Source organism: Panthera pardus, unplaced genomic scaffold (assembly GCF_024362965.1).
Source record: "Panthera pardus isolate Hobbes unplaced genomic scaffold, ASM2436296v1 HiC_scaffold_27, whole genome shotgun sequence".
Classification (NCBI taxonomy): domain Eukaryota; kingdom Metazoa; phylum Chordata; class Mammalia; order Carnivora; family Felidae; genus Panthera; species Panthera pardus.
This window is the reverse complement of record NW_026526843.1, coordinates 25,634,234-25,647,401: the sequence shown is the minus strand read 5'-3', so window position 1 is coordinate 25,647,401 and position 13,168 is coordinate 25,634,234. Positions and strand designations below refer to the sequence as shown.

The 13,168-nt window shown below is 36.7% G+C and overlaps 1 protein-coding gene across 6 annotated transcripts in view; it reads right to left on the bottom strand.

Annotated features, from left to right (window-relative positions):
• Positions 1-13,168, bottom strand: part of TENM1 (teneurin transmembrane protein 1) — a 781,688-nt gene that overhangs the window by 175,970 nt on the left and 592,550 nt on the right. For all 6 annotated transcript variants that reach the window (XM_019438138.2, XM_019438139.2, XM_053892078.1 and 3 more), the window contains 3 exons: positions 5,424-5,609; positions 3,839-3,862; positions 1,734-1,880 (listed from right to left, as the gene is read on the bottom strand). In XM_019438138.2, the coding sequence (XP_019293683.1) occupies positions 1,734-1,880; positions 3,839-3,862; positions 5,424-5,609 (357 nt within the window). The remainder of the gene's footprint in view (positions 1-1,733; positions 1,881-3,838; positions 3,863-5,423; positions 5,610-13,168) is intronic.

Here is a 13,168-nt window from a genome sequence, read left to right as displayed (position 1 = left end):
GGCATATTAACTATAGATTCTGGGTCATGCTTAACATGTAACAAGAAAACCATACAGACAATATAGTTAAGTGCTTGATGGTATGGTGCATCTGATAAACCCCATGAAAGACTGGGATGGTGGATGTCAGAGGTTCCATGGGAGACATGGCTTGAGCTGGGATTTAAATGATAGAGAATGACAGGTGTCAAGGAAAAGGCACACCAGGTAAAGGGGCATATGACGAAAACGAAGTAAAGGAAGGTGAAGATGAATCTTGGAGGACCATAAATGTCCAGTAAATAGTTGATCGGTACACCATTTAATTGAAAATCTCACTCTGGCTTCCCAAATAAAATTTTCAATTTAGATAGGTAGCAAGCAGTCTCTTCAGAAAATGGCTGTTACCCTAAGTGTAACGTATGTGTACATGTGTGTGCGTGTGAAGGGAAGAGTGGCATAGGCTATCACCTTTTAAGGAGTCCACGTGAATTGTCCATTTAATACTTATAATAACCCTATTTGAGGGTTAATATTATTATCAGCCCCATTTTGGAGATAAGGAGATTAAAGCTCAGAGATCTCAAGAAACTTTTCCCAAATCATACAGCCAGTAAGTACATAGCAGCCAGAAAGTCTAACTTCAAAGCTCTGTTCTCTTAAACACAAAGTTGCTTCCACTTAAAATTCATAAGGTCTTATAATTTTTTAAGGTAAATTGCTAGCCAGAACTAGTCAAGGGGGAAGCTCTTACACCCAGTGTGTGCTTAAACTATGATTGCTAGCTTATTGACTTAAGCCTCATGTTTGGGTTCAGATGACAAGGTTTATAATTGTCTAAGCAAATATAGAAACCTGAGGAGTCAAATTTAATGATCTACTTCATTTTAAGCTAATAGGTAGAAACTAGAAATAAAGCCTTTTTTTTTTTTTTTAGAAATAAAGCTTTTTATTAACTTCATGTTTCCTTGAGTAGACAGAAAGAGGAAAGTGAGGATTTGTTGTTTTAGCTTCATTCAGAGGTGATTTAGGCTGTTTTGAGGTCTGATTGAACAATGTATTGGATACTTTTGTTTGCTTGACTGAAAAAGGAGTGTTACCCGGAGACCTTGGAGCCAATATGGCTTTTGAAAATATCATGTGCAGCTCTTGAATTAAATATAATTATTCTACTGTGCATTGTCTTGGATGCTGTGTCCTTTGAAAGATACAAAGCATTACTAAGAGGCAGAGACATAAGAGGTTGTTCTCAACGACTAAGAACAAAGAAAATTATTTCACAGTGTGTAAAATGCAAGCTACACTAGCATCTGACAGTACGAACAGGGGTACAAAGATTTCATTTGCTATAATAGATGCCACAGAGATGGGAGGCAGCATGGCTACTGTAGTTAAGAAAACAGACTCTAAAGTCATAGAGACCTGAACTGGAACCTGGGTTCTGTGACTTTCTAGCTGTGTGACCTTGGAAAAGTCACATACTCTTCCACTCTAAGTATTAGTTTTCCCATCTATAAGTAGGGAAAGTAATGCCTATACCTCATGGCATTGCTGTGAGAATTAAATGAGATATAATGCAAGCAGAGTTTGCAATGTTGCCTGATCATAGTAAGTATTCAATACACCGAGATTTAAAAAAAAATAGCATGACCGTCTATAATCAATATTATTTATATGAAGGATTCCCAATTTTCACTCTTAGCCAGATTGGTTATCACATCGCTTCTAATATTTACATTTCATGAAGAACTCACCTCCATCATTGTCCAAGTTATCTCCACAAAGCATTTCCATGACAACATTGCAGCCTGTGCCACTCCAACCCACCTGACACACACAGTGCCAACCATTTTGATCCAGGGTACATCGTCCATTTCCAAAGCAGAGCCCTGGGCAGCCATCTGGAAAGACAGCAGAGAATAACAATCATGGAGGCACTGGCATGGGATTGGCCAACAATGATGTCTCTACCTATAGGAAAATATCTAATCATCTGGGCTCCATTCAGATAAGGTGTTGAATAAATGGAAGAGGAGCTCGCTGGCTTATAAAACCTTCCCAGGGAACTTGTTACCCCTCACTCTGCTGTGCTTTTCCTCAGAGAGCCAATTAAGCCTTATTAATGCTAACCCCAATTCCCACCCTCTGCTTTACATGGGATGAAAACTATGATGGGGACAAAAAATGTGGGTTTTTTTTGTTGTTGTTTTCTTTTCAAAAAAAGTATCTTCTCAGCTCAATCAAAACCAGATGGACGATACTGTACCTAGTTATGGCCAATAAGCTAGGGAAAGACAACAGTTTCTACGAAAAGAAGCTTCCCCTACCTACTTCTCGTCTGTACTGATTTTTCCTTTGCGATACGCTGCTTCAGGACTTAGGTGCATGGCTACACAGTTCAGACCACACCATTAAATATTTGCCTGTAGAATACCTTAGAAATGTGCTGCAGTTGCTTTGCATTTATTCAGCTGTTTTCTTTAAGATTGTTATTGATCTGAGGGCTAAGGATTAAATTTTTACTTATCTGGTATCTCGCTCAGAAGCTAGCATAATATTAAGCCTGCAGTAAGTGCTCAACAAACGTTTATCGAACTAATGAATGCCAAATTGAGACTTTCAGGATTCTAGAGAATAACTGGATAAATAGAGGAAATTGTTGAGCTCAAATGACTTCCATCCATTGATAAACCACAAACACTAACAACGGTCTCCATTTAGACTCTGAATTTCTCAGGGATGCCCTACTCTTTCTACCCACAGTTCCGAGTTCAGCTATTCCAAAGGGCAGCCGTGTATGCGCCAAGCGCTCAGTGGACAGATGAACGGAGATGGCCATAATGGCACATAGCTGCTGGACGTTTTCCCAGTAGCAGCACAAGACCAGATCTGAATTTTACTGGAGAGAGTCCAATCAATAGTCTTTTCATTTGCTGTCTTTGAGAGAAGGGTCCAGAAGTATGAAGAGCAAAATAAGTTTTGAAAAATCTGCAGATATAACCCAGTGTTCCTTCCAAATGGTTTTCTAAGTAACTATCAACAGACCAGATGAAGAAAAAACTTAAAAATAAAATGACAGATGGCTGTTAGAAAATATGAAAAGACTCTCTCTCATTATATACATACATATTAAATATATATATATATATATATATATATATATATATATATATATGTTTCTCAAGGAGTGGTATATGGGATGAATATATACAGGTTTAAGAAAAGAATTCATCCAGTTCCATTGTCATGGATGTACAATGGATAAAGAGAAATCAGGGGTAATTTGGAAAATATTCAACCTTCTGAGGTGGAGGTAATGAAAGGCACCAGGGTATCTGACAGAAAGCCCCTTACTGTCTCTATCAAAGGCAGATCCTTGGGGGATGCACGAGGGGTTACTTATAACAGGATGACTCCTCTGTCCTTGAAAGGATACTGTATATGGACTTAGAGTCCCATTGTTATGTCAAAGAAAATGTTCAGCTGTCTATCCAAACCTAGTTCATTATAACGAATTACCTGTGTTGTACACAAAGACATATGCACAAACACACACACGCACCAAACTCCATAGAGAGCCAAGGAAAAATAGTTCTTAAAACTGCTTTTCAATCTATTATACCCACTGGCAAAAGACAGCTCTTTGACGTTAGAAAAACAAATTACTTTTCAGTCCGACTATTAGAGCAGGAACCTGACACTATCACACTTCAGGAAGCCTGCCAAAAGTAAACACACAAACCCAACCAACCAGCCAACCAACCAACCAACACAAAACCCCACCCACCCTGCCTTTACCACATGCATAGTTTCTGTTCATGGTATTTTTCTGTTATAAAACGAGTGAGAAAAATCTTACCTCGGACAGCATCTAAGTAGTGAGCTGAAAGGGGGAGGAAAAGAGCGATTGAATGAATTTCTGGGAGACCACAGCTATACAACATGTATTAATGGTTTGCCATCTGTTGCCTGGGAGTGGAACAGCAAACTGTGAACTGCCGAAATGCCTACAGCTCACAAGTTGGTACATGGGCCTGTGTAGTTTGTGAATAATATTTTCTGTGGGAAAGATATTAATGGCTTTTCTGCAACAAACTCTATGAGGTTTCCTAAAAAAAAGTGTCACATTTCATTAAAAGTATGAGAGCTGCATTTTTACATTTCAGTAATAACTTTCGTGAAAAAGCACTAGCTTGAACTTCTTATTAGTAATATCTTGAGAAGGGAGTTCTGGAGTAACCACCTTCGGTAATCATCACAATATTTAAATCCTCTTATGTGAAGGCAATAAACTTACTGTAGAGCAGGAATGTAATTACTTAAGCTGCATCAGAATCTCACCCCTCACCACCTTTTTAATGAATCTACAATATTTTCCACAGTCACAGAACAAGACTTACTGTACCTTCAGTAGAGTAGTAATGCAGTTTATTAAGATTATATGTTATATATATTATACATTACTCTGGCAGTTTCCAACCATTATAACAAAATACTTTCACCTAAAAATGAAAGCTGTGTTATAGTCTGGGGCGGGGCGGGGGGGGGGGGCGGTGGGGTAGGAAAAGCCCACAAACAGTGAATTGGGTATCCAGGCCTTTGCTCTGCATGAATTTTCTGTGTGCTCGTGGAATGCCACCGGAACACTCAGTGACCCACTTTCCTTAGCTGAACAATGGGAGTCGTACTGGTCCGTCTGTACGTGCAGGAGGCCTTTGTGGCAGATACACATATGTGCCAAGGACTTTGATTTTTTCTTGAAAAAAAAAATAAAAGTGCTTTCAAACTGAAACTTTAGTTATTATTGCTATTTTTTATAATGTGAAGACCACGTGATAGATTTGTTACATAGGCTTTCTCACACCCACAGACTGTTCTCCCAGGCACCGTCCTGAACATCAGTGCAACTGGTGACAAGGGATGGGAGAGGGTGGATGCCTCGGCCCAAAGGTTCTACGCCACCCGATAAACAGTGCAACACAGATGTTCTGTTGATGGTAGGTCAGGAATGTCTTCCTCATATACATTAAAGACAGCTCCTAATGATATCGAAATGGCCCCTGTTAAAGCAGTCCCATTTAATGAAATTGCCTCTAAGTGCTTTCAACCGAAACAACCTATACCCTTCAAAAGGAAAAATGGGCAGTGAATGTTACGTTCACAACAAAAGCACTTCTTTTATTAACTAATGACACTTTATTCCAATGTATCATCTTTCATTTGAGTAACTCAAAGCACTAGAAAACAGAAACTCTAAGGAATACCTAAGTAATGGGAAACCAGGAAAACTCCCAGTTAACCAACCTTGCAAACTTGTGGCTCCCCCTCCTCCCCTTTCTCACCTCCAACTTCAAGTTCTATGAAAAGCCTGGTGACTGATCCCTAAACTGCTTTTCCTTGTTCAGTTAATACAATTTACTTTTGCGCATTATGGCGGTACTTACCAATGGTGCAGTGGTCGCCCTCCCATCCAGGGCTACACTCACATTTTCCATCTTTGCACTGGCCATGCTCAGCACAGTGAGAATGACAGGAGCGTTCTTCACATGTGGGTCCTACCCAGCCTTCTTCACACTGGCAAATTCCCCTTGAGCAGACTCCGTGGCTACCACACTCCATGGTACAGAGCTCTGTGGGAGATTCAAGGAAGATACATTTACATATTGTATTAAAACCAGAGTCTACTCTTCCCAAAAGACATTAGAATTACCAAAAATCCCACTCTACATTTATATTTTAAATATATAAACTAAATGTCACGGGGCACCTGGGTGGCTCAGTCATTTGAGCGTCCGACCTCGGCTCAGGTCATGATCTCATGGTTTGTGAGTTCAAGCCCCGTGTCGGGCTCTGTGCTGACAGCTCGGAGCCTGGAGCCTGCTTCGGATTCTGTGTCTCCCTCTCTCTCTGCCCTTCCCCCACTCATACTCTGTGTGTGTGTGTGTGTCTCTCTCTCAAAGATAAACATTAAAAAATTCAAAAAAAAGTCACAAAGACCTCTAGCATTTGAGTGACTGTGCAAGGAACTCTATAAAAAAGATAGTTAAGTCTCTAAGTATAAAATAAACCTGAAGTCAAATTGATTTTGAAAAGTCCATAAAATGATAATGGCATTCAAGGCTTAGAAATGAAGTCAATGCCAAACAAATGTCAAGTGGGTTTCACTAAAAATTCATTAAGATCACAAATAATGTTACAAGGATTTTATGATGCTACAAGCAATCACTGAGGAAAACACACGCACACATGGTAAAATAGTGCTCTAATTTCATTCAGAAAGAGAGGTTCTACAATTGGAAAGAAAGAGCTTTTCTAATAAAATTTATAATATACAAAAGGTAAAGCTGCCAGTGATGGTAATCAACTGGTTTCCCTGAACATACTAACAATAACTGCATTTATTATAAGCATTTAAAATGAATCCTGGTTGATTAAAATATAGTCTTATCTTGAAATGTCATTCATAATTTGGCCAATATAATCAAGTTGTATACGGCTCTGCTGAGGTTCTCTCCTCGTCCCCTTGACTTGTTTTTGAGAAATGCTGAATATTAATAAAGTCATGACAGTAGAGAAGCTAAAATAAAAGTTTGGCAAACCTTTTTCTTGACCGAATACCCTTGCTGGAGGAGGAAATCGGGGATAAAAGCCTATGGAAAGAATGCGATAGAAGTAACACAACAGGTTTTGGGTACAATTGGCCATATACCCTTGAAAGAAACAGAGAGTGTTCTGGAAGCCAAGTGATCTATCTTTCATAATCTCAAATTCTGAAACTGGTTTTATGTATTAAGAGGTAATGACAAGTGATGATATCAGTATTACCCTATATTACCTGTAACAAGGCTCTTTCTATGTAACAAAATTTTCGACTCTACAGATAGAGTTATTTTTCAGTAGGTGAGAATATTCTTCTGATAAACCCATGGCTATAGACTTTATTACTGTATAAATCAACTTGTTTACTAATTCATTCACAAGTATTCTCTGTAGGTCAAAGTATGATAGAAAGAATAGTGGACATGAGGTAAGGATTCCTCTGCTTAAAGGTTTATACCCTTAGGAAAATTGCTAACATGTTCTCTTAATCTCTGCTCATTTTACTACACAATGGAAGTAATAATTACAGCTCACATGGTTGTTGGACAGATTTGAGACATATTTTGGAGGTAGAACCCATAGAAGTTCCTCAAGACTAGATATGGGAATTGAAGGAAAGGGAAAAATGAAAGTTTTGGCTTAAACAAGTAGGTGGATACTGCTGCCATTACTGAAATGGGAAAGGTTAAGGGAAGAATAAGGATAGAAGATCAAACATTAACCTTGAGATAATGTATAGACAGCCAAGTGAATTTGACAGGCCAGGGCTGGAGATACGAAATTGGCAAATCATTAGCCCAAAGGTGGTATGTAAAGGCATGGGACCAGATGATATCCCCAAGGACGGAAGATGGACAACTCCTGAAATGAGCCCTAAGGTATCTCATGATTTAAAGATAAGGTTATAAAAAGAGGAGCCATCAAAAGGAGACCGGCAAGGAGAGGTAAGTAGTGAGCGATAGGAGGAAATCCAAGAGATTGTGGCCTAACTAAAGCCAAAAGAGGGACCTTTTTTCAAGAAGAGAGTAGCTAGCAGTATACTATTACTGAGAAGTCAAGTGAGATTTAGGCAGAGAAGTGCCACTGAATTTTTCAATATGGAAGTTGGTGGCTTTAGGAAGAGCTATACTGATTAAGTAGCAGCCGGTAAAGTCAGATTTGAATGGGTAGAAGAGTGGATGGAAAACTGTGTGTGGGATCACCAGATTGTAAGAAAAGTATAGAATCCAGAAAATACAAAAAGGGGAGGGTTGCCTAATAAATGGTAATTCAAGTAGGTTGATCTTGAAATAGCACCTACTCTCTATATTTTGGTTCTGAATCTCTAACTGATAACCTGGATTCATAATTTCAGTTGTTGTAGTGAATCTGAGATTGTAATTATGCTCCTTTAATGGCCTCCCCCAAGGCAGAACTGAAAGGGCCTTTCTAAGATTAGGGAGCTAAACTGGTCAAAGCCAATCAAGTCAGAGCTAACAGAAACAGTAAGAGGCAAATATTTTGTATACATTGTTTTATATAACTATAAATTTTAGGCATAGAAAAATATACCATTCTGGTGATTTCCTGAAAAGAGGACTAGATGAACAGTATCAGCAAAATGGCAGATTAGGCTATCCTTAAATCATCTCAATGTAAACCTTAGAAATGTTGACGATAATGTAGTAATTTAAAAAAATTACATGTCTTGGCTCACAATAAAACAGAATTATCAAATGTCAGAAGCAAAGAGGGTGCTAACAGCCAAAGAAGTCAGCGTATAAGTCAATCTTCTGGCAGCTTTGAGTGGTTATTATACCCAGTAACAACTAGGGGCTTGGGTATTTACTTCCACAGAGGAAAAAGGGATGAGGTTTTTGGCTCATTAAGATGGGGAGTTGGACTAAAACTCCTGCAGAAAGCAGGGACCCTTGAAGGGATGCAATCTCAGTGAGATGGCGACTAATAAACTCTATCCACTCACCCAGAGCGATGGCAAAAAAAGCATTAACTATACTCCTCCTCCTACTAAATTTTGGAGTTAGAAAGCAATATTGAAATAAAATACTACATAATAATAATAATAATAATAATAATAATAATAATATGTGCAATAGGGTTCCCTGAGTGAAATATTTCCAAAACTTTGTACTATTCAGGAATTAAGTAAGATACTCTGTCGAGTATATATATAAATATTTAAAGGTGGAATTGTTTCTAGTAACTGTGACCTAGGTAATTTTTACTATTCTTTCCTGATGGGAACCGGAAAATCTAGACAAAATATATTTAAAAATCTGTTACATGTTATTGGGGTTCACAAAAGAGTAAATTATTACTGGGCTACATTCCAGGAAAAAAAGAAAACCGAGAGAGGTGGGTCTGACATTTATGGATGCTTTTCCTCTAGAAGTAGCTGTCAATTCTGGTAGAGGCAGCTGGAAGACTCAGAAACTGAGTAGAGCTTTTGTCAGTCTCATGAGTGCAGAAAAAAATATTTGACTACATAATGGCTAAGAAATTTCTAATACTGAAGATAATATCCAGCCAAATATATGCACCATAATTGAATGAACAAAAAAGAGAAAAAAACAAATTTATAATCATAGTGAGGGACTCTAACGACCCCCTTTCTCATGAACTGATGATAGAACAAGCAGACAACAAATAAGAAAGGATATGAAATATCTGAGTAGCATGATTAACAAATCTGATCTAATTGCCACATATAGAGCACTGTCATAAATGGCTAAAAGATGCAAATAATTTTCAAGTGCTCACGGAACATTTACAAATATTGACCACATGCTGGGCTACAAAGCAAGTCTCAATGTATTTCAAAGTTCGGCAATTATTTATAGCATGTTTTTTGCCCACTGTGGAATAAGACTTGAAATCAAAATACAAACAAAAAAGATAACTATAAAATGCACATACATTTGGAAATTACAAAATATCCCTCTGAAAAAATGATGGAACAACAACAAAAAAGAGAAATCATCATGGAAAGTAGAAAATACTTTGAAATGAATGAAAATAGAATGGACATCCCAAGATTTGTATAACTCAATCCATGCATATAGGAAAACCCATAAGGTAGAAAGGAAAACAAGCAGAAAACAGTGACCCATGCATCCATTCTAAGAAGTTAGGAAAAAAAAAAAGCAAAGTAAACTCAAGGAACGTAGAAGACAGAAAATGGTAATTATAAGAGCTGAAATTAATTAAATAGGAACCAAACAGAAAGCCAATACTTGAAAATTTGCATAGCCCAAAAAACCCTGATAAACTTCTGATAGGGACTGATCAAGAAGAAAATACAGAAGACCCAAATAACCAATATCATGAATGAAAAAGATGGGATTGCTACTGACTATATAAACATAAAACATTATAAAAGAATATGAAAAACAACTTTTCAATACATTTGAAAATTTCAATGAAATGGACAAATTCCTAGCAAACACAACTTACAATAACAAACATACACACAAAAGGAAACTAAATAGCTTCTATAAAGAACCTGAATCCACAATGAAAAATATTCCCACAAAGAAAATCACAGGCTCAGATGACTTCACTTGTAAATATACCAAACTTTTTTAAGGAAGAAAAGGTGCCAGTCTTGAATAACCATTTCCAAAGAATAGAGGAAACACCACCATATGAGTTATGAGGCCAGCATAACCTTGATATAAAATTCTTACGAGGATATTATAGGAAAAAAATATAGGCCAATCTCACTTATATGAATGCAAAAATCTTTTTTTAAAACAATTTTTTAACCTTTATTTATTTTTGAGAGACCAAGAGAGACAGAGCATGAGCAGGGGAGTGGCAGAAAGAGAAGGAGACACAGAATCTGAAGCCGGCTCCAGGCTCTGAGCTGTTGGCACACAGCCCAACGTTCAACACAGGGCTCGAACCCATGAACCATGAGATCATGACCTGAGCCAAAGTTGGACGCTTAACCGACTGAGCCACCCAGGCCCCCCGAATGCAAAAATCTTAAACAAATACTAACACAACAAATCTAGCATTACATAACATGAAGTAATATAATGACCAATTTTTGCTTATTCTAAGAATACACGATTACGTTAACATCTGAAATCAATGTAATTCATCACATATATGGAATAAAAGAAAAAAATCATATGATCATCTAAATAGATATATAAGTATTTGGTAAAATACTAAACATCTATTCATGATAAAGACTTATAGCAAACTAAGACTAAGAGGAACTTTAATCTGATAAAGATTAGTTACAAAAAACCCACAGCAAACATCACATTTAATAGTGAGATGTTGAAAATTCTTCTATTACTGAGACTGAGAAAAGATGCCTATGATCATCACTTCTATACAACATAATTTTAGAGGCCCTAGCCAGTGTAATAATGTACGAAAGAGAAAAAAATGATAAAAACTGAAGAGGAATAAATATAGCCATCATTATTCAAAGATAGGATGACTGTGTGCATACAAACTACAAAAATAATCTATATAGATAAATTATTAGAATTAATATGTGAGGGGCGCCTGGGTGGCTCAGTCGGTTGAACGACTGACTTCAGCTCAGGTCATGATCTCAAGGTTTGTAAGTTTGAGCCCCACGTCGGGCTCTGTGCTGACAGCTCAGACAGAGCCTGGAGCCTGGTTCTGATTCTGTGTCTCCCTCTCTGCCCCTCCCCCACTCATGCTCTGTCTCTCTGTCTCAGAAATAAACATTAAAAAAAATAAAAAGAAAAAAAGAAAAAATGCTATAAGTGGTAGAATATATTCACAGCACGTATAACTGAAAAACAGCTTGTATCCAGGATATACAAAGAACTTCTTCAAATCAATAATAACAAGACACATAACTCAATACAAAAATGAGCAAGAGACCTGAAGAGGTATTTCATAAAAGAGGATATCCAAATCTACAAAAGTATATGAAAACATACTTGGCATCATCACTTATCAAAGAGATACAAAATGAAATAACAATGAAATATCACTGCACACCCACAAGAATGGTTCAAATCTAAAAGACTGTCAGTGATAAGTGTTGATGACAATGTGAAGTAAGAAAAAGTCTCATATACTAAATGGGATTGTGTAAATTGGTACAACCACTTTGGAAAACTCTTTGACATTATCTGCTAAGTTTGATATATGTATACCCTGTGGCTCAGTGATTCCGCTTCTCAGTATTTACTCCACAAAAGTGTAAGAAAGCAAATATTCACCGAAAGATAGGTATAAAAGTGTTCATAGAATTATAGGTACTAGGCAAAAAATGGAAATGCTTTAAAGATCCATCAACAATAGAAGATATAACTGTAGTATCTTTGCAAAAAATAGTGTATCGATGTGAAAATGGATGATCTATAGCAATGTGCCATAATATAGATGAATCCCTCTAAAAATACTGTTGAGTGAAAGAAATGAAATGCAAAATCATATGTACTATAAGATTCCATTAATAAAATTTCTGGAAAGCAGGCAAGTATTAAAAGTCAGGACAGTTACCTTGGGGAGGAAAGTTGGGAGGAGGTAATAATTGGGGAGGGGCACAAAGGAAGCTTCTGGGGATAAGTATCCTATATTTTCACTTGGGTGGTAGTTAACAGGGATTTCATACTTAGATAATTCACTAGGCCGTACACTTATGACTTTTGTACTTTTCTGTATATGTGTTATATTTTAATAAAATGTAAAGAAATTAGTTGTAATGCCCAAAAGAACAGAAACAGTATATACAACTTCCTAACCAGAAGAGGTGGAAAAAGAATGAAGATAGCTCAATCAAAGAAAAAGTAGAAAAGAGGGAAAAGACATAGAAAAAATAAATATTATAAATAGAAGGCACAAAAGAAGATTTTGGGCTATAAATACAAACATGTCAGTAATCCCAGTAAATAAAAACAAAGTGAGCCTGAAATTGAAAAGAGAGAGACTCTGGAATTGAGTGGAAAAGAAATTATAGTTATGTTCTTTCTGTTAATAAGAGATATGCTGAAATATACTAATACAAATTTAGGAATAAAAGGAAAAAAGCATTCTAGGAAATTACTGTCCAGAGAAACTTGGTATAGCTATAACATTATCAGATGAAATAGATTTCAGGGTATAAAGCATTATTATGGATAAAGAGAGTCATTATGTAATGATAAAAGGAATAATTCACCAGGGAGATCTAACAATCCAGACCATAGAAGAAAATATGGCTTCTAGATAGATAAAACAAAAGCTTGACCGAATGATAATAAGATGAACTAAAAATTTCACAATCAGTAATAAGAAGATAAAAAATTAGTGAGGATGTAGAAAATCTGTACAGTACAATTAACAACTTTAGTATACTGGATATATATGGAACCTCAAAGCTATGATTATGTGATGCATATTCTTTTCAAGCACATACAGAATACCTACAAAACTGACAAATAGTAGTTCACAAGGCAAGGCTCAATAAATGGCAAAGATTTTACATCATACAGATCATGATGTCTCAGCAAAATGTACTAAAGTTAGAAATCAATAAACAAAAAGAAAAAAGAAAAACCCACAGAAAAGTGTTCTTTAAAAACACACTTTAAAATAATTCACGGATTACATA